General features: G+C 52.1%; 7 protein-coding genes across 7 annotated transcripts; 4 read left to right on the forward strand and 3 right to left on the reverse strand.

Annotated features, from left to right (window-relative positions):
- Positions 1-15: 15 nt before the first annotated feature.
- On the forward strand, positions 16-2057 carry TRUGW13939_09631 (uncharacterized protein; the record flags this gene model as incomplete). Its single annotated transcript, XM_035492751.1, has 3 exons — positions 16-67; positions 127-387; positions 448-2057. The coding sequence occupies 3 exons, from the start codon at positions 16-18 to the stop codon at positions 2055-2057; spliced, it is 1923 nt and encodes a 640-aa protein (XP_035348644.1).
- A 210-nt stretch (positions 2058-2267) lies between these two features.
- On the reverse strand, positions 2268-3424 carry TRUGW13939_09632 (uncharacterized protein; the record flags this gene model as incomplete). The annotated part of the gene is made up of 2 exons (XM_035492752.1): positions 2268-2692; positions 2752-3424. The coding sequence occupies 2 exons, from the start codon at positions 3422-3424 to the stop codon at positions 2268-2270; spliced, it is 1098 nt and encodes a 365-aa protein (XP_035348645.1).
- A 2261-nt stretch (positions 3425-5685) lies between these two features.
- On the forward strand, positions 5686-6894 carry TRUGW13939_09633 (uncharacterized protein; the record flags this gene model as incomplete). The annotated part of the gene is made up of 3 exons (XM_035492753.1): positions 5686-5816; positions 5873-5921; positions 5983-6894. 3 exons carry the CDS (start codon positions 5686-5688, stop codon positions 6892-6894), a joined length of 1092 nt encoding a protein of 363 aa, XP_035348646.1.
- Positions 6895-8688: 1794 nt separating this feature from the next.
- Positions 8689-10179, forward strand: TRUGW13939_09634 (uncharacterized protein; the record flags this gene model as incomplete). Its single annotated transcript, XM_035492754.1, has 2 exons — positions 8689-9090; positions 9157-10179. 2 exons carry the CDS (start codon positions 8689-8691, stop codon positions 10177-10179), a joined length of 1425 nt encoding a protein of 474 aa, XP_035348647.1.
- Positions 10180-11280: 1101 nt separating this feature from the next.
- TRUGW13939_09635 (uncharacterized protein) lies at positions 11281-15038 on the reverse strand (the record flags this gene model as incomplete). The annotated part of the gene is made up of 2 exons (XM_035492755.1): positions 11281-14772; positions 14832-15038. 2 exons carry the CDS (start codon positions 15036-15038, stop codon positions 11281-11283), a joined length of 3699 nt encoding a protein of 1232 aa, XP_035348648.1.
- A 1362-nt stretch (positions 15039-16400) lies between these two features.
- TRUGW13939_09636 (uncharacterized protein) lies at positions 16401-16896 on the reverse strand (the record flags this gene model as incomplete). The annotated part of the gene is made up of 2 exons (XM_035492756.1): positions 16401-16657; positions 16719-16896. The coding sequence occupies 2 exons, from the start codon at positions 16894-16896 to the stop codon at positions 16401-16403; spliced, it is 435 nt and encodes a 144-aa protein (XP_035348649.1).
- A 487-nt stretch (positions 16897-17383) lies between these two features.
- Positions 17384-19378, forward strand: TRUGW13939_09637 (uncharacterized protein; the record flags this gene model as incomplete). The annotated part of the gene is made up of 1 exon (XM_035492757.1): positions 17384-19378. The coding sequence occupies one exon, from the start codon at positions 17384-17386 to the stop codon at positions 19376-19378; it is 1995 nt and encodes a 664-aa protein (XP_035348650.1).
- Between the last annotated feature and the right edge of the window lie 38 nt (positions 19379-19416).

Here is a 19416-nt window from a genome sequence, read left to right on the forward strand (position 1 = left end):
ACACGCACCTCCAAAATGGCAACCACGGTTCTAGGAAAGCGCTCCCGAACTGCAATCGACCTCGAAGGTAAATTGGTCTTTCCTTAAGCTTCACTTTCTCCTTCGGCTAACTCTTCTCTCTCCAAGAACCACTGCCTCTGCGATCTGGGAGCAAGCGCCGTGCGCGCACTCCTCGAATTCACGAAGAAGATGAACCTCCATCTGCTCTACCAACAACCCGCCGCAGATCAAGGGCTGTAGACAGTGTCGGCCCGTCAGCCGAAAACGACGCCAGTATCAGAAAATCGGCGATCGGTAATAGTCGTTCGAAACGTATCGTTCGAAACGAAAATACCCTATCACCACCAAAAATCGACTCGCACTTCAAGGCCTCTAAGCCGGTTAACAGTACGTCTGACAAACTCTTCGCACTCTTTGCGCCGCGGCGTTCCAGGCTAACTCAAGCAGATGAAAATGTTAAGCCAGTCGAATTCAAGACTCCGCAGTCCAAGCGGTTTCGAGATGCGCTCGCCAATTCTCCTCCAGTCACACCAAAACACCGAGTCCAGATTGGAACCAAGTCGTTGACTCCCCGTACGCCTAGGAATGCGGGAACCCCCGCAACCAGCATAACAGTCTACACTCCTGCCCGGCAAATGTTTGCGCGCAGTGCGAACCCTGGCCGTCTAGTTGGGCGAGAGAAGGAACGAGCTGAATTGTCTTCGTTTCTGGAAAATGGCATGCGGTCGCGCCAAGGGGGTTGTCTCTATGTCAGCGGTCCTCCTGGGACTGGGAAAAGCGCCATGCTTGACGAGGTATGCCGGGATTTGGATCTGCATTCGGTCGTCAAGTCTACGCATGTCAACTGTGTGAGCATGCGAACCGCTCGAGACATCTATGGCAAACTCATCGAGACTCTGTGCGACGACTCGGAAGTTTTCTCAATGAGCGAGACGGAGAAGCTCAAGTCGATGTTCATTCCTGCTCAAAAATCGGCAAACTTGTACCTGGTGACCTTGGACGAGATTGACCATCTTTTGACAGCAGACCCGGAAATTCTATACTCACTCTTTGAGTGGTCTTTGCACAGCAAGTCACATTTGCTTCTTATTGGAATCGCCAATGCATTGGACCTCACAGATCGGTTTCTGCCTCGTCTCAAATCCAATAACTTGAAACCTACTCTACTTCCGTTCTTGCCCTACAGCGCTGCTCAGATTGCCAACGTGATTACCGCTCGTTTGCGATCGCTCTTACCGGATAATGAAGCCAAGGGTGCCGGAGACTTCGTGCCTTTTATGCAGCCTGCCGCAGTCCAGCTATGCGCCAAGAAGGTTGCATCCCAGACAGGAGACCTACGAAAGGCGTTTGATTTGGTGAAGAGAGCCGTTGACGTGATCGAACAAGAGACCCAGAAGAAGCTGGAAAAGGACGATGCCAACAGGGTTGATCAAAGTCCGTCAAAACCCGCTCTAACGGAGAAGCTCAATATGTCGTCGCCTCCCAGGACTCCTATCGACAAACCAAGCACTTTGGCCAATATGTATACCGCTCTAACTGCACCAAGGGCGTCTATTGCCCATGTGGCACGCATCACTGCTGCAGTCTTCAGCCAAGGAACCATGCAGCGGTTGCAGGGACTCAATCTGCAGCAAAAGGCGGCTCTGTGTGCCCTCGTGGCCCTCGACAGAAAGCGGCGCAGTGGCAAAGTCTGTCTTACTCCATCCAAGACAAAGACAACCGCACCAACCGTGCGAGAACTCTTCGAGACGTACTGCTCTTTGTGTCGGATGGACAACGTGCTTCATCCGCTAACGGCTACGGAGTTCAAGGATGTAGTGGGTAGTTTGGAGACCCTGGGTCTAGTTGGTGAATTCCAGGGCCGCGGAAGAGGAGGGACGATTGCCGGCGGCTCAGGAATCCTACGCACGCCATCTAAGAGCGGCAGCTCTACGCCTTTCAAGGGCAGTGATGAAAAGGGGCTTGCTTGCTTTGTGACGGAGAAAGAGATTGTGGATCAGATTTCCGGGCCCGGTGAAGGAATTCTAAAGGCGATGTTGTCGGGTGAATGTCTATAAACTTGTAATTTTTGTGTTTGTATTATGTTTTTGCATGGTGCCTGGTGTCTGGTGTCTGGTGTCTAGCGATGTTGGTTTAGCTATTATTATGAGCATTTGGAGCGGTCTTGATAGAACCTACCTGTATGTAGTTGTTCAATACGTACATGAGTACATTTCAGCCAAGTTGACTTTGCAGAATGTAATTGATTTGAATAGGTTGACAAACTATCAGTTATGCCCAGCTAAATCCAACCCATATGCCTTCGCCGCAGTCCCTCCCCATATAGCCGTCCTTTCGTCTTCTGTCAACCCACGCTTATCGAGTATACACTCAACCACAGCTTTCCACTTAGCCCAAGAGCCAGCACCGCCTCCGCCCAGGTTACAGACGGGCCAGTCAGAACCAAACATAATACGATGCGGTTTGAAGCTATCAAACACAACGTTGAGCCAGGGCAGCATATGCTCCACGAGATCGTTGGTCTGGGCGTCGGACAGCGTCGGCGGCAGTTCTGAGAAGAGGCCCGACAGCTTCATGTATGTGGCTGGCTCAGAGGCCATGGTGACGATGAGTCGTTTCCACTCGACGAACTGGGGGTGTCCTTGGACAGTGTCGGATGGGGGGATGTGCAGGTGCGGTTTGCACAGGTGGTCTGCATTACACACTCAGCATTCACTCACGCAGTGAAGACAAGAAAACGAAGAAACTTACTGATTATAATAACTACCTGCTCCCGCTCATCCACACCAGCATAAACCCGACGCATCATCGACACTGCCTCTCTCAGTTGCGCGAGCCCTCCCTGTCTCGCATCAACGCCCAGATCAAAAGCCAGCTTTTGCTTTCCTAGCCATTTCAAACTATCGACAAAATCCTGCGTCAGCATCGTCCCCACCGACTTGTCCTGCACCAGATACCGCACGCCGCGCACTTTCAACCAAACCTCGTCCGCCAGCGTGCGCTCTCGGACAAGGGTCATATATCGCTCCAGTGCCGCGGGGCCCTGGGGGATCGGCGCCCAGGGTACAAACGCTAGCAAAGGCTCACGCTGCGAGGCCGAGTGGCCCTCGCCCAAGACCGGATTCCCGGTGGCGATGCGCGTTACATACGAGACTTCATCCAGGACATGTCTCCATCCTTGCTCCCCGGCCTCATCGGTGGATGAGATGCGGTCGACTTCGATGTAGATGAAGCCGCGCAGGTATGTCGATGCGGATGCTGATCCGGGAGAGGAAAATGTCAATGGCAAGTGGTTTGTGGCAGAGTGGTATTCGTCGACAGAGTACTGCGCGCCCAGAGGGTTGTCGTCCGAGTGCCAGGCGATGGTTGGCAAGTGGGCTTGCGGCCAGAGATGCACGTGCGAGTCGACAATTGGGATGGCCATTATTTAAATTTCGTAGAGAGGCAGCCGTTAATAATTAAAGTCATTCAGTCATTATTTATCAAGCCCAGATGTCGTATCAATGGGGATGTCGTGACATCGTAGTTATTTAACACTGGAGGTTCAGATTGGGCAGTCACACATCCTTGGATCATTGGTGGATTTCGGGAGCCATTACCCCGAGGCGACCTTCACTACTTGTGCATATATTAATAAGTTGAGCAAGTAATCAAGAAACCATATATAGAAAAAATATGTTTATTCCTTCAAGTATAAAATACTAGAAAAATTAAATAGAGATACGATATATGTATTTCAATAATTCAATATGGATTTATATCAAATATAGTCTTGGTTGTTGGTAGTACTGTCATTTATAATTGGATAAAGGTAAATCATTATGGATGATAGCTTTATTAAGTGCAGTATTGTAGACTTTCTGATATAATCCACCAAGAAGTGAGATCTAAGAGTATCATGAAAGTCGTTCAGCGAGCTGTAAGACAAAAGGCAGTTGCAATTATTACCGTACCGCGGTCCCTGGCCTGAGGCAACCATTAAAGAAACAATTCCTCATGCTCAAGACCTTGTGGCCAAGGCTTTTAAGACCTTGCCTATTTGAGGATGTGACTCCAACCTACGGCCTTGACAAGTTCCTTAAAGAAGCGGAAAAGATTGTGGCCTCATCATCGAAGAGGCCCGGCGGTATTGCCTAGAAAACAAAATTATGCCGACGAAAGAAGCCTATATTGGGCCAGAACCCTCATGCCACTTTTCAAATTACAACAAAATGCGCAGTACAGAAGCCCTCCAAAATTTCTCGGCCTCGCAATGTACAAACCAGGGCACCGAAAAATCTACAAGGATCCTCTAAAAGTAAGTTTTTCGACATTTATATGTCAAGCAAAGACTAATTATACTCCTTATTAGTAGTAGACCCACCGCAGAGAAAGGAAAAGAAGCAGCGGACGAGAACATGGTCAACGCAGCTCTGATACTGTTTCTAGCACCATTCCCCATTCCAAATTCGAGGCCACATTTCAGCGAATTGGGTTCCCTGCGACTTTTTAGAAGGCCAGCTACAAAGCTAACACAAACGGCGAACCCATTCACAAAAGAGAACATTGGATGATTGTTCATGATGCGTTTATGCGTCTCTCTATCGATATTGAGAAATACCTTGAAGAGGTTTCAGGCGAAGATACTTTAGACACAGTGATCAGCTATCTGCCTCTTCAGACAAAGATTTGAAATGTCATCCAGTCAATTCTAAAAGTCAAAAAAACGCAGTCGATTCACAGATATGCAAAGCATACATATGCAAGAGTCGGCTGAGATTTTAGCCTGGATTCTAGATAAGGGAGACGAATGTTGTCTTTTCAACACCAAGTAAGTTGTTCCCAGCGTCGTTCACAAAGTTTTCCTATCACTAACAAAACCAGTAGATTAATGATTTCGCAAGACGCTGATGGGGTATTTCTCTGTTCGTGGGATCAGGATATTCAGACTATTTGCAGAACAAGAAGCCTGAGGTCAACGAGTCGAGTTTCATACCCATCCAGGCCCTTGGGAACCTGCACAGGTAGCCAGACTTATGACAATTTTCTGCGCAGTTATTCTAGCAACCGAACAAGCTGCCTCCTAAGGGCGAAGACATGTACAATGAGACGACATGGGTACAAAATAGCACTGACATGTTATGATAGCGCTAGCTTTACATGCGTCAGCTTAACAAGTTAGCAACAATCCACATACAACATTTGAACATTGAATATAACAATGTTCGAATGATTGTCATATAGCGTGGTCAACAGCTACAGGTTATTATTGATGTCGAGGAGCGGAATTTCCCCGCCCCATTGCGGGGATACTCCAGATACCAAGACAAGTAGTATGTTGGCCAGGGTAGACGGCATCTTACTACCAGTTAGCTAGCAACCTCTATATCCAATAGCAAATATATATTTTATCTGGTATCCCGCGATCCGATCGCAGCCAGCCTAGGTTTTCGGCAAAGGATTTGCTTCCCCTCACTCTAATGGATATGGGACCCGGGATGTTTCCCCACCTCACTCGCTCCTCGGCGCTGGGCAATACTCAATTATTATTGATGGGGTGTGCCTTGTTCTTCTTGTGTCTCTGGGCACGTGTGATTCCGCGGCTGTATATCATTTGATTGACCCCGACTCTCCGCTGTTTACTCACTCTTGAGTAATACCGTACACCAAGTCTCATCCTACCCTAGCAAAACTAGCAAAACCACAATGGCAACTGAAACCGTTCAAATCCCACAGAAGCACAAGGCTGCCATTTACGATGAGCCAGGAAAGGTCTCGACCAAGGTTGTCGAACTTGACGTGCCTGAGCCGGGCGACGGCCAGGTGCTGATCAACTTGTGAGTGCTGCTGCGTGTTGCTGGTAGAATTTGGGCGCTGACCTGGATAACAACAGGACGCACTCTGGTGTATGCCACTCTGACTTTGGGGTCATGACTAATACTGTAGGTAAAAGTGAAACAGGCAAGTCCTCATATGAATGCGGCCCCAACTAACAAATGACAGTGGAGGACGCTTCCTTATCCTACACAGCCCGGCCAAGTTGGCGGCCACGAAGGTGTAGGGCGAGTCGTCAAGCTCGGCCCCGGGGCAGAAACATCAGGTCTCAAGATCGGTGACAGAGTTGGCATCAAATGGGTCTCCAGCGCCTGTACCAGCTGCCAGGCGTGCTTCGCCGGCGCCGACGGATGTTGCTTTAACCAGAAAATCTCTGGATACTACACGCCGGGCACGTTCCAGCAGTATACTCTCGGCCCAGCCAACTATGTGACGCCTATTCCGGATGCCCTCTCCTCGGAGGAAGCCGCGCCAATGTTGTGTGCTGGCGTCACTATGTTGTCTGCTCTCAACCGCAGCAAAGCCCTCCCGGGACAATGGGTGGCCATTTCCGGCATCGGTGGCCTAGGCCATCTCGCTGTTCAGTTGGCGAGCAGAGGCATGGGATTTCGAGTGATTGCAATCGACCATGGTAGCAAGGAAGACTTGGCTAAGCAATCTGGAGCCGAGCACTTTATCGACTTTACCAAATTCAACACCGACAGTATGGCACAGCACGTCAATGACCTCACCGGCGGGCTGGGCGCCCACGCGGTCGTTGTATGCACGGCCGCAAATGCCGCGTATGCGCAAGCAGTCCAGCTTCTCCGGTTCAATGGAACTTTGGTGTGCGTGGGCATTCCCGAGGGCGATTTCGTTGCCGTCGCCGGAGCAGCACCAGGGATCCTGATCGCCAAGCAGCTGACCATCACCGGGTCAGCAGTTGGAAACCGGCAGGAGGCGATGCAGACGCTGGAGTTTGCGGCGCGCGGGATCATCAAGACCCATCATCAGGTAGAGAAGCTGGAGAACTTGACCGGGGTGTTTGAGCGGATGGAGAAGGGCGAGCTGCAGGGGCGGGTAGTGCTCGACCTGTCCTGATTTCTTTTTCCTTGTTCTTTCTATCACTTCTTTTCTCCTTGTTTCCTTTCCAATGATGTTTGTTTTGCCGCTTGGTAGCGACGAGGGCGCGCGATGGAGTGCTGGCTCGGCGCAGATAGGATGAGCAGCGTACATGGACTATCGTTCAATGGTGTATATATCGGGCCATTGATCGATGTAACCCAATGCACAGTACTGAATATTGATCACTGCTCACTCTGTCGAGGGTTGGCCGATGGCGATCAGGGGCAGATCGATTGGGCGTGGGCGACTGTCATTTCAACGTCGGGGCGCTTGTGCGGCGGTGGTACGCATGTTGGCGCTGTCACCAGTCATCAGATTGGCTGAATCGGCGTGACACGTCTGTATATAGTGATTTGAGGAGATGAACAGTAGCAACCGGTATAAAAATGGAAAAGTCGACGAAGAGAGAAGGAGCAGTCGTACTGGGGACTTCCCAAACGGGTTAGCGCGTGTAGCGAGTCAGCCTTGAGTTTGACTGTGCCGCATTTTCTTTTCCCTTTTCTCCTTTCTCTGCGTCGTGTTCTCTCCCTCGCAGAACAGGCGCCGCGATTCAATGGGCATTGATGCATGCACAATCATGCTGGCAAGTAGTGGCTCTTGCAGCAAGGCATTCTCCGGATCAGCCCTGTGCAGGACATCGTGTCGCCGGTCATCCAGTTTCATACCTGCAGCCTCGCGTTCAGCTCGAGAACACTATATTTATCGAAATATACTCATCGACAAGCAACACCAGGATATATACTCCGTACGCCGCATATTATCAATAATACATTACCAAAAATAAGATAGTCGCCGTGCAGCCCGTGCTATACAAAGACAACGCTAGCAGCCTAGCTACCTAGCTCTCTGTCCACAGTGGAGACTGACACAAAACGACATAATCATAATAATTTCAGAAAATAATTAATAGACAAGCGACCCTGGTGTCCTGGATGCCGCCCACATGGACCAAACTGTATTCCGTGTCTTAAACGACAAGCCATGCTCCGGGGGCTGGTTCTATACGTATGCTCAAATAAAGCCCGGACTGACCAGAAAACGCTGCGCCGCTGGAGCTGAACTATAGAGCTGGAAATTTCAATGATAATCAACATGGATTGCAGCTTTTCAAGGAAGGAGTGTTTGTTCAAGCAGCGGCTCATGCCTTGAAGATCTCTGCAGCGCCGTACTCTGTAGTCGGCAACCAGTACAGAGTACACCGTGTCTAGGATAACAATGACATTGTTGGTTGGCACTATCAATTCTGGCTCGAAACTAGGTAGCAACCGGCGCATTTCCAAGAGCCAGGCGCGAGGCGATCAGAGCGCCGTCTAGCTCTTGTTCTCCATCTTTTTTTTCGCTCGTTTAGCCCTAAATTACGCGCCGGTCGACGCTGTGCCGCACGGGGATCCATTGGATATCTGACTTTGAAAAATTTCCCTTTAAACCTAAAGGAAGCAACAAAGAAAAACTAAAGAGAGAGAGAGAAAGTCATTACGGCATGAGGCTATACTCAACAAGGAGGCCGAGTCAAGTCGACGCCGCGGGAGCTTCGTCATTGCTACGCTACTTGGGTTAAATGGATACGGCGCTGAAGCTGAAGCGGAAGCCTAAAACCTGAAGCCCTGGAAATATCCCAAAGAGAACAGGGCCAATATTTGGTTCCCATGTTGGGTCTACCAGTTGAGGCAGATCCGTGGTTCGGCAAAAACGCTATATAGTCCCAGGCGACCCGTCCCCTGGGCCCGACCCAGTCGCCATTTTGACAGCTTTTCTTATTTTTATCTACGCATGTCGCCCCCGCCAACCAGGCAGCTGGCGCAGCTGTCTCTTACAGCTGAGAATATGCCTACTCTTCGATCCCAGACGCATCGTCGTCGTCGTCCATCACCAAGCCACGACGAGGAGCAGCAGCATCCAGACGATACCGACATTCCAACATCATCGTTATCATCAATGGTGCGCGCACATTCTCAGATTGTCTACGACATTGAGAATCTCGAGCTTGAATCACGAGCCCGAGCCATGGCCGGCTTGAACGGCCGTTTTGATATGGTCTACTGCCGGGCAGACCCTGCCTTTTTCGAGTTTCAACTGACCGAACGCCCACGCATTCGAGTGAGAGAGAGAGGTGCAGAATGCACCTGCTCCGAGTACGAGAACCGTCCAGACATGGCCTGTCGCCATATTTTTGTGAGTCTGGATGACCTAGCTCCTATCTTACTACTACAGGGAAAGAAAATACTAATAGCCATCTAGTGGCTCGTCGACCAGGTGTACGAAACCGTCTCAACTCATACTCCCCTACCTCTATCCAAGGACGGCGTCTCCCCCAGACTACCTCCGCTGCATTCCCTCCTGAACGACCGGCTCGAGACGGTGGCCGGAGAGATGCAATGGCACTTTATTCCAGAAAGCACCGCATCTTCGGGCTCTAGCCCGGAGGCTACTACTACTACCGCGATGTCGCGCCAGGACAAGGTCCGCGACATCATGTCTGCCTTTAACGAAGTCACGCTGCCCGCCGATTTCCGCAAGGACCTCGCCGAAAGAACGACAGAACCACGCACACCAGAGCAGTGCGTTGTGCAGGGAGACTTTGAAGCCACCGTCTTTCGCCTGGCCGTTCACGACGACAACGTCTACGCCAGCATCCGCAAAGCCATGCCCGAGGGCGCCTGCGCTGCCATCTTCTTCGACAAGGTCCAAAAGCAGTCTCGCAATCTGCTCATAGGCTTTGACGAATACCGTCGAACGGGCCGTCCACCCCCCGGCCGAAAATCACTCGAAGTGAAAGAAGTCGCCGCAGAGCTGCGGCACCATGTCGAACAGATCCGAGTCAATTTGGCGTCGCGTGTACCGTATGGAACAAAGGGGGCTGCCGAAGCCCTGCTCGCTCTGCTGCAGGATATCAGCGCTCGCAATATCGACGCCTTTGAGCAGAGCCCCTGGGGCCGCCAGCCGCCTCCGGGTGAAGACGAAGACGACCGCAACTTGTACGAGCAGCTGATCGGGCAGGCCAACGGTGGTAGCAGCAACGCCGAAACAGGGGACAGTTTTTTCGTGCTGGATGTGCTCGAGACTCTCCCGGCATCGGTGCTGGCGTCATACATCTCCAATCTCGATGATATCCTCGGCAAAGTCGAAATCAACCGCCCCCCGGTGTCGTTTGTGCGCAAACTCAAGGCGCTGATTCATGAGGCGCAGGCGAGTCTGGCGGCGTCCAGGACCAAACGGCCGGCAACGGCGGATGCAGGCGGCAGCCCGAAGCGTACTCGGTAGATTCGTGTTTTTGTTCGTTTGATCTGGGAAAGATTTTGATCGTACTGGTCCGTCCGTTCGCTTGATCTCGGTTGTGTTGCCACGAGAAAACCGATGTTCCGTGGCAAGGTCGCTCGTATTCCGATCTGATCCATGATATTGGAACTCACCTGCAAACAGTTTGTTGTTAATGGAATTCGGAATACCTCGGTCAATCTCGAAGAGCCAACAAGTGGCGAGTTTCGTATGCCTGGCGAAGTAGAAAAATGACGCCCCTTTTCGTCCACCACTCTTCAGCTCGGCCGAAAAACCAACCAGAGTTCTTGAAAAAAATCCCCACGATGATCTGCGCCAACCAAGATGACTGAGTCAGTACTCGGTACAAACTCTACAGCAAGCAAGAAGAAACTCTGAAGATGGACCTGGATCTGGGTCCGGCTGAACCGCTGACGTTTGGGCCGGGGTGTCCGGGGTCCCAGTACCATGTCAGAGAAGGTCCCAGCAACCAGATTCGCGGAGAAGCCCACCGGGAAACAAAGGGAAAGAAACTTTGACTGGAAAGAAAAAGGAGGGAAAAAAACTCCCCCCCATCCCTTGTTACCACGGCTCAGAGTCCAGACTAAACTTTCTCGCCAAAGTCTGGTACCCTAAAACTCGAACTAACAACACGAGAACCCGGGTTTCGGGACCGCCGACACATCCCTTCCATAAACAGCGTGTACCGTCTTTCTAGAATTTGTGTAGCCTCTGTTTTAGGAAAAATTGTGCGTACATATGCTTATACATGGAATAAATGGTGTTTTTGACATGTTGATTTCGTTCACTGCGAGCGTAGGCGAAATTGCCCCTATTGGAAATAGGATAACCGGATTGGGAAATGATTGGTAGCGCCGCGTTCTATTGGATGCGGTCTGCTTGGCATTAATCGTAACAGTCATTGGTCAGTCATTTCATATATTAATGGGGATATCGATTGATAAATTATATCTAAATAAAACACGTACATGTATAACAGTAACCAAACAAATATATATGTAAAACGCTGCTCCGTGATTATATACTATCCAAAATTGAATCAAATGTCGCAAAAAAGAAAATCGTATCTCATCTCAGGTCTTTAGGTCAGGAAGTATAGTTTTTTGCGGCATTCCGCTTCTTCGCTTCCTCGAGCGCTTTGCGGAGTCGCTCTTGCTGCTCTGTCTCTGCTGAAGGCGCGCGGGGACGGTGGCCGGGCATTAGGACTTCGCCGGGGTGTTGTTGTTGCTGTTCTTCTATAACTGGCTTGACAGTAGACGGCGGCGGAGGGCTATTGCTGGTGCTGTTGCCATTCACAACAGGAAGAGTAATCGATGCTGGTCGTTTCCACGGCCCCGTGCCGCTTCCCGGCTCCTTGTTCATCGCCTGCAGGACCTGATCAATCGTGGCATTAGTCTGCGCTGGTCCCTGGCGCACACTCTCCAGTTTCGATGCGTGGTCTTCCTGAATCTTGCCATCCTCCTTTTGCTTCTCGTCGTCGAGTTGCCGGAAAATGTCTGGGTTTGCGTTGGAGTACTGCGCTTCTGCGACGGAGACTTTGTAGTCGGCCTCGTTGAGGAGCGAGTCGGCTGTTTTGAAGCTAGTAAGCATGGCTTCGGCGTCGTCGACGAGTAGCTTTGTCAGCCCTAAGATGGAGCGCATCACCATTTCCGTGTCGGATTCGGATAGGTTGTTTGTTTTGCTGCTGTTGGCATCAAGCTTCTTCGTCTTGGATGCAATGTCGTCGAGTAATCGCTGGTGATTGCCCAGAGCGCAAAGAATGGCCCCGTCAAAGAGATCTGTCAGTTTGTTGGCTCGTTCGTCGCGGTCCTTGGCGGCTTCGACAATGTTTTGCTTTTCCATCTTCTCGAAATCAACGTCGAGCTTTTTCAGCGCGCGAGAATCGCCCAAAAACACATATGGTCGGCGCTCTGCCCTTTTCCGCCGTTGTTCTCGCTCCAGCGCAATGTCTAGTCGCTTCTGGAACCGGTCTTCCAATTTGGCCGCCAGCGTGTTTACTGTTTTCATCGTGTGCGAGATTTGGTAATTGGCACTACTGTGCTCCCCCTGAACAGTCTGCCTCTTGAGCTCTTCCATCGCTCTTTGATTGAGCGCTCGCAGCTCCACAATCTCTTCCTTGAGGCGAGTATTGAGCGGGTTGAAAACATTGCGGATGAAATGCTCAAGCTCTCTCCTCTCCTCTTCTAGCTGTGTTCGCGCTTCCTTTTGCCGGAATTCTTCTTCTAGCGGGTTGATGTCGGCATAGCCAATCTCCTTATCGTTGAACAGCGAATCGATGTGCTCTTCTGACTTTTCTTGACGTGTGAGTCGTTCTTTATCTAGTTTATCGCGTCGGTCTCTTGCTGATAATTCCCAAGACTCGGTGGCTACGGGAATGTATCTGAAATCGTCAGAGTAGATCTCTATCTTCTTCTCGATGCTGGCAACTTCAGGGCTTGGTTCAACAATGGGGAAAGGACTAGGAATCAAAGCGCCCAGTCCCTCAATCGCAGACTGCCCGGAACCCAAGGATGGCGACTTTCCTCGGTATGAGACGCTCTTTTCCCGGATGATACCAAGAAAAGTCTCGTCCGAGGGAGCGCTGCCGGGAACGCTGAGGCCAGTTTCGACAGGAGCACCAGACATTGCGCGTCCACTCTCAGCAGATGCTTGACGTAATGCAGAGTATGCTTGGTAAGCTGGCTGCACGATATTGAGACTTTCCGAGCCACGTTGAGGTCCCTCTGCGTACCGAAAAGGCGTATACGCGGGCTGAGGTGAGTCTGGTTTCAAAGGAGCCATGGGTTCCTCGCTAGTCGCCGACTGCGGCGGTACAGATGTAGATCGAATGGCCAAATCACTTTCGAGTTGGGCTGGCGATACCTTGGTTAGCGGGGAGCTACCACGGCCAGAAGGGTTCGAGGCTGATCTCTGGAGAGACGCATGCTGGTTTTTAACTCCCTGTGCCGTATACGGTCGAGGCAGTATCGGCCGCCCCCCTGGACTGTAGGGAATATCGTCCACATCTGGGGACTGCGCAGAACTAGCGACGGCGTTGGCTGGAAAATATTCCGATTCAACGGGTATAAGGCCAGACTCGTCACTCCGGTCGATATTCTTCTGCTCAGTTTTATTGTCTGGTTTTGGCTTAAGAGGTTCCGGTGGAGTAACGTCGGATGATAGTTTGGGCTCTTTAGCGACGTGCTCGATGTTATATAGCACCTCGCGTAGACGTGTCTCCTTAGCCACAAACCCGGTAAAAATCTTGTATTTTTCCTCATCCGACTCGGCCACGGCTTCTTTCCGCAGCATCGTGACGTACCGGAATAAAGACGACTTGGACCATGGGTCAAGGTCGTCGTACGGGTCAACTGGCTTGGCTGGCTTTTCAGAAGCGCCAGGTGTCGCAGTTCTAGTTTGGTCAGGTGGTGCCGTTTGCGCCCTTGAATCGGCATCCGGGCTAGCCTTCATAGGCGAGGAGCTCTTAAGTTCGGAATATGTGTTTGGCGGAGGAGGAGCCTGCAGATTCGATTGTACAGGGGGCGAAGCAAGTTTTGCTGAGACCGAAATCGGACTTTGGGAGTAATCCTCGTCTTGTGGTCTGATAACCGGAGACACGGGCTGGTTCCAAGCTTGGATAACGCCGTCAATTGTCTCGGAACGGCCCATTGATGAAACTGCACTGTATTCGGACCGCACGCTGTCATCCCTCGCGGGGTGGGTTGAATGAGGCACAGCCTGATGATCAGGAGCTGCATTAGCGGCTGGCGTGGATTGCATGGGCGCCGAGAATGCCGAGTTGGAAACATGCGACGAGACTGGAGATTGGCTCTGGACAGGCTGGTAGATTTGGTTTTGCGGGGCTGGCTGAGTGTGACTTTGCACAGAAGCTACATTTTGCTGATACAGATGATCGTCATCCACGTCGCCCGGTGTGGCCGATAGGTATTCCCAATCAGATGGATTGCCGAACCCTAGGGCAGATGCACCCGATGTACCTTGGCTTGTTTGAGGGCCTGGTGGGTGCCCTGGTGGAGGTCCCGATGGAGGTCCAGAAGGATGCCCTGGTGGAGGACTCATGGTTGGCGGTGCTGGTGAAGAAGCTGGGGGTGCTACTGGATGCTGGTCCATTGGTGGCGGTTGGTAATGCGCTGGTGGAGGGCTCATGGTTGGCGGTGCCGGTGAAGAAACTGGAGGTGCTATTGGATGTTGATCCATTGGCGGTGGTTGGTAATAACTCATACTTGGATGCGGCGCATGGTTTCCAGCCGAATACGTAGGCGTATGACTTTGGGGTGGCGGTGCAGGCGGCGGCGTTGATGGATCATAATGGTGCGTAGGTGCATGGTGAGAATATTGGGGTACATATGGCTGCTGGGGAGGTTGCCATGCTTGCGCATTCTGCTGAGCTTCGTTTTGATAAGCCGCGGGTAACGGCGGCCGCGGAGGAGGCGCAGGGGTTTGAGAGGGCTGATTATAGCCAGCACCATAGTCCCATGAATTCGTTTCTGCCGCCACGGGACGAGTGGGTAGTGGAGGAGCCGTCGTAGCTAGAGGAGAGGAATATGAAGATGGGGGAGGTGACAGGCCGGTGCGAGGCTAGAAAGAAAATCCTTGGTTAGTGAAAAGAATCATACACTCGACTGCAAATATCCTACAGGTAAAGGAGGCGGCGGCGCATTCTGATTATAGCGCACACCCCAGCTGGTCGTATCTAGCCCCGGCGCAGGGCTCGTCGACGGCTGTATGGGGCCGTAGGTGTTGGGGTTGTATGCATTTGCAGGCGGCGGCGGCGGAGGGTGCTGCTGCTGCCATTCTGGCTGGGGAGGGGCTTGATAGTTCCCTGTGTATTGAGAGCCGTACATCTCAGGCGTTCGCGCTCAGTAGGCGATCAGGATGTTATCCGTTTGGTGTTTGTCCGTGAGCGAGCGAGCGGGCTGACAGTCCCCGCACCAGTTGAAAGCGCAAGCAAGGCTGGGGGTAACAGTAAGTCAGTCGATGAACTTGGCGCGAAATAGAAGCAAGGCGTACGAAGAAGGGAAGGCCGTAGACGAAAAGGCGATGATGTCTTTTGGCTGTCTGTCGCAAGCGCGAGCACGTGTGTCAGGACCTCCCAGCTTTGTCGTCTTGCGCCTGAGAGCTCTATGACGGCCCAATATACGATGTGTACCGTCAACTTGCTGCCAGGGCAAGAAAGAGCAGCGAGGCAGAGCAAGCAACAGGGAGGACAGTCAGCACGTTGACAAGAGTCAGCGTGACCAGCGAGATGCGAGGTTGGAGTGAATCATCCGGTCAGGAGAAGCGATGGAAAAAGGTGGACCGCGAGCTGGATCAACTTTTTCCTAAAGCGGCTAGCGCGACTGCCCTATCTTTAAACCTCCGACCGACTATAAAAAGTATATAGCACGTAGTACTCTGGATGGATTTAGATTTAATATTCTATACACTCTGAGGATTTGAGGACAAAGGGTGAAGAATAGCTCTTTCAAATATTGCTCGTCATGTTACAGCGCCATGCTTGAATCGAGTCATATGAAACAATACCATTAGATTCATTACTATGTGCAGTAAGTATATTGATTGACAAGGCTTGAAAATAGGGACGGTTCCAAGGACGAGTACATGTGCTTCCAGCATAGTAAGTTGAACCCTTAGAGGAGAGTGGTATCAATATCATATATGATGCTAATGCACGTGGTCTGGTGGCTGACGTAATTCGCATTGTACCCAAGTCTCTTGAGCGCGTGATACATTAACAGACACAGACACAGACACAGACACAGACACTTACGGCTTTGCTGCCTGAGGCTCACTTCACTGTAGCACATGCACAGCCCCATTAAAAAGAGAAACGCTTGCGTCACTTGTCATCTTCTTTATTATCAAGGTCAAGGTTTACTGGCCGGGCGAGTGTGGCGATGACCCGACACGAGACCGCGCCACAGTGGAAGCCTTGAAGATTCTTTTGTGAAACAAGACGAGACAAGCCCATCTCTTGTTCCAGAAAGGCGGATTCATCCATGAGCGCATCCGCGCTGTGACATGCAATCGGCGTGCCGTACGCGTAAATTACAAATTACAGGCCCAGCCCCGTCCTGCGCCAGCCACGCAGCCAGCCAAGCCCCAGCGGTTCTTTCGATAACCTTGATAAGTTGATACTATACGCGGTGCTAATGTACCTAGCCTCGGAAGCTAGAGGCATTTGGAATATCATATTATTAAGATTATTAAATTTTATTATTCCTGCCTGCGTATGCACTGTTTGCCTGGAGTAGCGTGCCTATCATAATTAGAACGACAGTGGCAACGATACCGCTTGTACGGTACGCCGGCGGTATCGGTACCGTCACCGCGTTACGGGCTGGGCGGCTCTGCCCCGGGGGCGCACGCAGTGCTGGCGGTACGGATACGGTTTCCGTACGGTAAGCGGTGTTAATAATAGCAGCAGCAGCGCAGGTCAAGTGATCCCACGGTCCACGTTTTGCTGTCTCGCACGGTTGTTGCCCCGTCGCCAACCTGCGATCATCTTGCTCGCCAGTGCGAACCGCTGCTCTCTTCGCCGCCTTCTGCTGCATTGGTCCATTCCAGCACCCAATCCACCCCATCGGCAGAGCCCTGACTCATCCATTGATGGTTATCCTGAATTGATGTGTCTGTCTCCACCGTCCTCGTTCCATCTTGTCGTTGCTGCGGGCCCAGACGAAAAGCCGCCTGTCTGTCCATGGCCTAGCAAGCTGAGAGAAGCCTCAACAACACAACAAAACACACCAACAACACCGACACCACAACACCCACCTCAGCAATCCGGGTCTTCGTGTGCCATCTGACCAGCGTGAAATCCATCCGTCCTCGCGCGAGGCTGATTTCGCCTGCTCTTATACCAACTTCTCCGCATCTCATCCGACTGCGCCTCGCTCACTCGATCCATCTTTTCTGGGCGCAGCTGAAATAATCCCCTCTCTCTGTCCGCGCGCCCATCAGCTTGCGCCACACTCGCTCTAGGAATATCGACTCTCGCAACAACATCTTCATCGCCCCATTATCAATCAAATCCCGCGTTCTTTTTGGTTGGTCGTCCTTCCTTCGTTTTCTCATCTCTCCTCCACTATTTCCTCTGGCGTTACTGTCTCTGTTGTTTTCTCTCCTCACGCTATCTATCTACCCACCACCAAGTCGCAAACCAACAGACAATCGTCTGCAGTGAACTGACATGATTACCAGTTTTCCCCCAGAACCCGTTGCTCGCTTTCGTAACTTGAAACCGCCGCGCAGTAGGTACGCTGCGTTCATGGCCAGCCCAATGCCAGCCACCAGCGATCCCGTCGCCATCCCAGATCCATTACCCGTGCCCTCGTCGAATTCAATCCTGGGCGCCACTCCTGCTGATCAGATTTCTCTGCTCAAACCATCTTCCGCCAAACCCGACTCGCACCTGAGCTCGATTGCCAGTGCCGGCCTACGTACCTCACCCTCACCCGGTCTTGAAGCTTCAAGGCCGACTTCTACCATGGCGAGCCCGGCCGTTGCCGAAAGGGTGGCCGAGCCAGAGAAGGAGTTGGAGGACCAACACAGAGGTGGTCCGCAGGTGGCTCGAGAAGCATTAGGAGCAGTTGTCGGCGCTGGTGATCGAGAAGCCAAATCCCAAGAACACTCTAACGCGTTCGGGGAACCTTCAGGTAACCCGCTTTCGCGCTCAATCCACGTATCCGACGACATGCAAGTAGATTCCCACGCAAGCCCTAGCACCGTTCCCGAGCCGTCGGCCGGTTCTGGTGACCCGGCTGCCAACTCTGTATCGTTAATGAACAGCTCGACCGTGGCCAGCCCCGGCCCCATTGAAGACACTGTCTCCCAAGATGGCGACCGCTCGCGACCTCCAAATGAACACCATGACCTGTCAGAAGAAGCAAACAAGGCCTTTTCGTACCCCATGCCTGCCGCCAGCTTCAATGACCCTCGTCGCGGCCTGAGTCTACCCCATTCCGGTTTCCACAAGGGGAGTCCTCGATCGCCATCTACGAAAAGGCATCGCTGCCCTTACTGCTCAACCGAATTTACACGACATCACAACCTCAAGAGCCACCTGTTGACGCACAGCCAGGAGAAACCTTATGCTTGCCAAACGTGTCAGTCCCGCTTCCGGCGTCTCCATGATCTGAAACGACACGCCAAACTACACACAGGCGAACGGCCACATATTTGCGAAAAATGCGGACGGCGATTTGCTCGAGGAGACGCGCTAGCTCGCCATAACAAAGGTCAAGGCGGTTGTGCCGGCCGGCGGTCCAGCATGGGCAGCTATGCCGGGGAAGACGAGTATGGGGATGCCGGTGCTGGCGGAGACGACGCCATGGATGGACTTATGTACACGGAACCAGAGAGGATGGACGAAGAAGATGAGCGACGCCTCAGTATGCCAAGTATCCGCAAGCACAATGTGCCTTCTTCAGAACCAATGCCACGTGCACCAAGCGTCTTTCAGCCTCGTGCTCCGAGCACATACCCTCCGATCGCCACCAGCCAGCCTGCTCCTCCACCCCCGCCGCGTGGTCTTTTCCCCCCTCCGAGTCACGGAGGTTCCAGTTCGTCCACCTCCCCTATTTCCCAAAGTGGCACGATGACGTTTCCTGCTATCGCGCATTCTACTACGTCGAATTTTGTCAGTTCTGGCATGGCAGAGAGTCCGAAACCACTATCGCCAAATGCTTTAGCTTCTAACCACGGGTCTGACCCTAGTGGTGTTCACTCGCACTCACAACACCGAGCACATTCGCCGAGCTTGAACCAGCAGTACCAACCACAATCGCACTTTAGAGCTAAGCCATCGCAAAGTTCTTTGGGAGGTCTTCCGCCATCGCAACCGGGGGCTCCGCAGCTGCCTCCGCCTCCAGGGCTCAATACGCCCGACTCTCGATTCCTGCACAGTCAACCTTCTAGTCTATCCTCAAAACACGGCCATACAAGCAGTCACGGTGGCCCTATTCAAAGTCAAACAGGGGCTGAGTCGAGCATTCTTGATTCCAATGGACAGGGCGACCAGAATCGCGAAGAAAAGCTATGGACATATGTTCGATCTGTCCACGATGAGCTCAACATGCTTCGGACCGAAGTTGTCGCGCTGAGAGCCCAGCTTGCTGCACAAAATCAAGGGTCGAACTCAGCACCCCATGGACAAGGCGAATCTCGGGATCCGAACGCGCGGTAGGTACAGCATCGAGTGTTGTGCTTTTCCCGACACTATTT

This window comes from Talaromyces rugulosus, chromosome V, assembly GCF_013368755.1.
Source record: "Talaromyces rugulosus chromosome V, complete sequence".
NCBI classification, from domain to species: domain Eukaryota; kingdom Fungi; phylum Ascomycota; class Eurotiomycetes; order Eurotiales; family Trichocomaceae; genus Talaromyces; species Talaromyces rugulosus.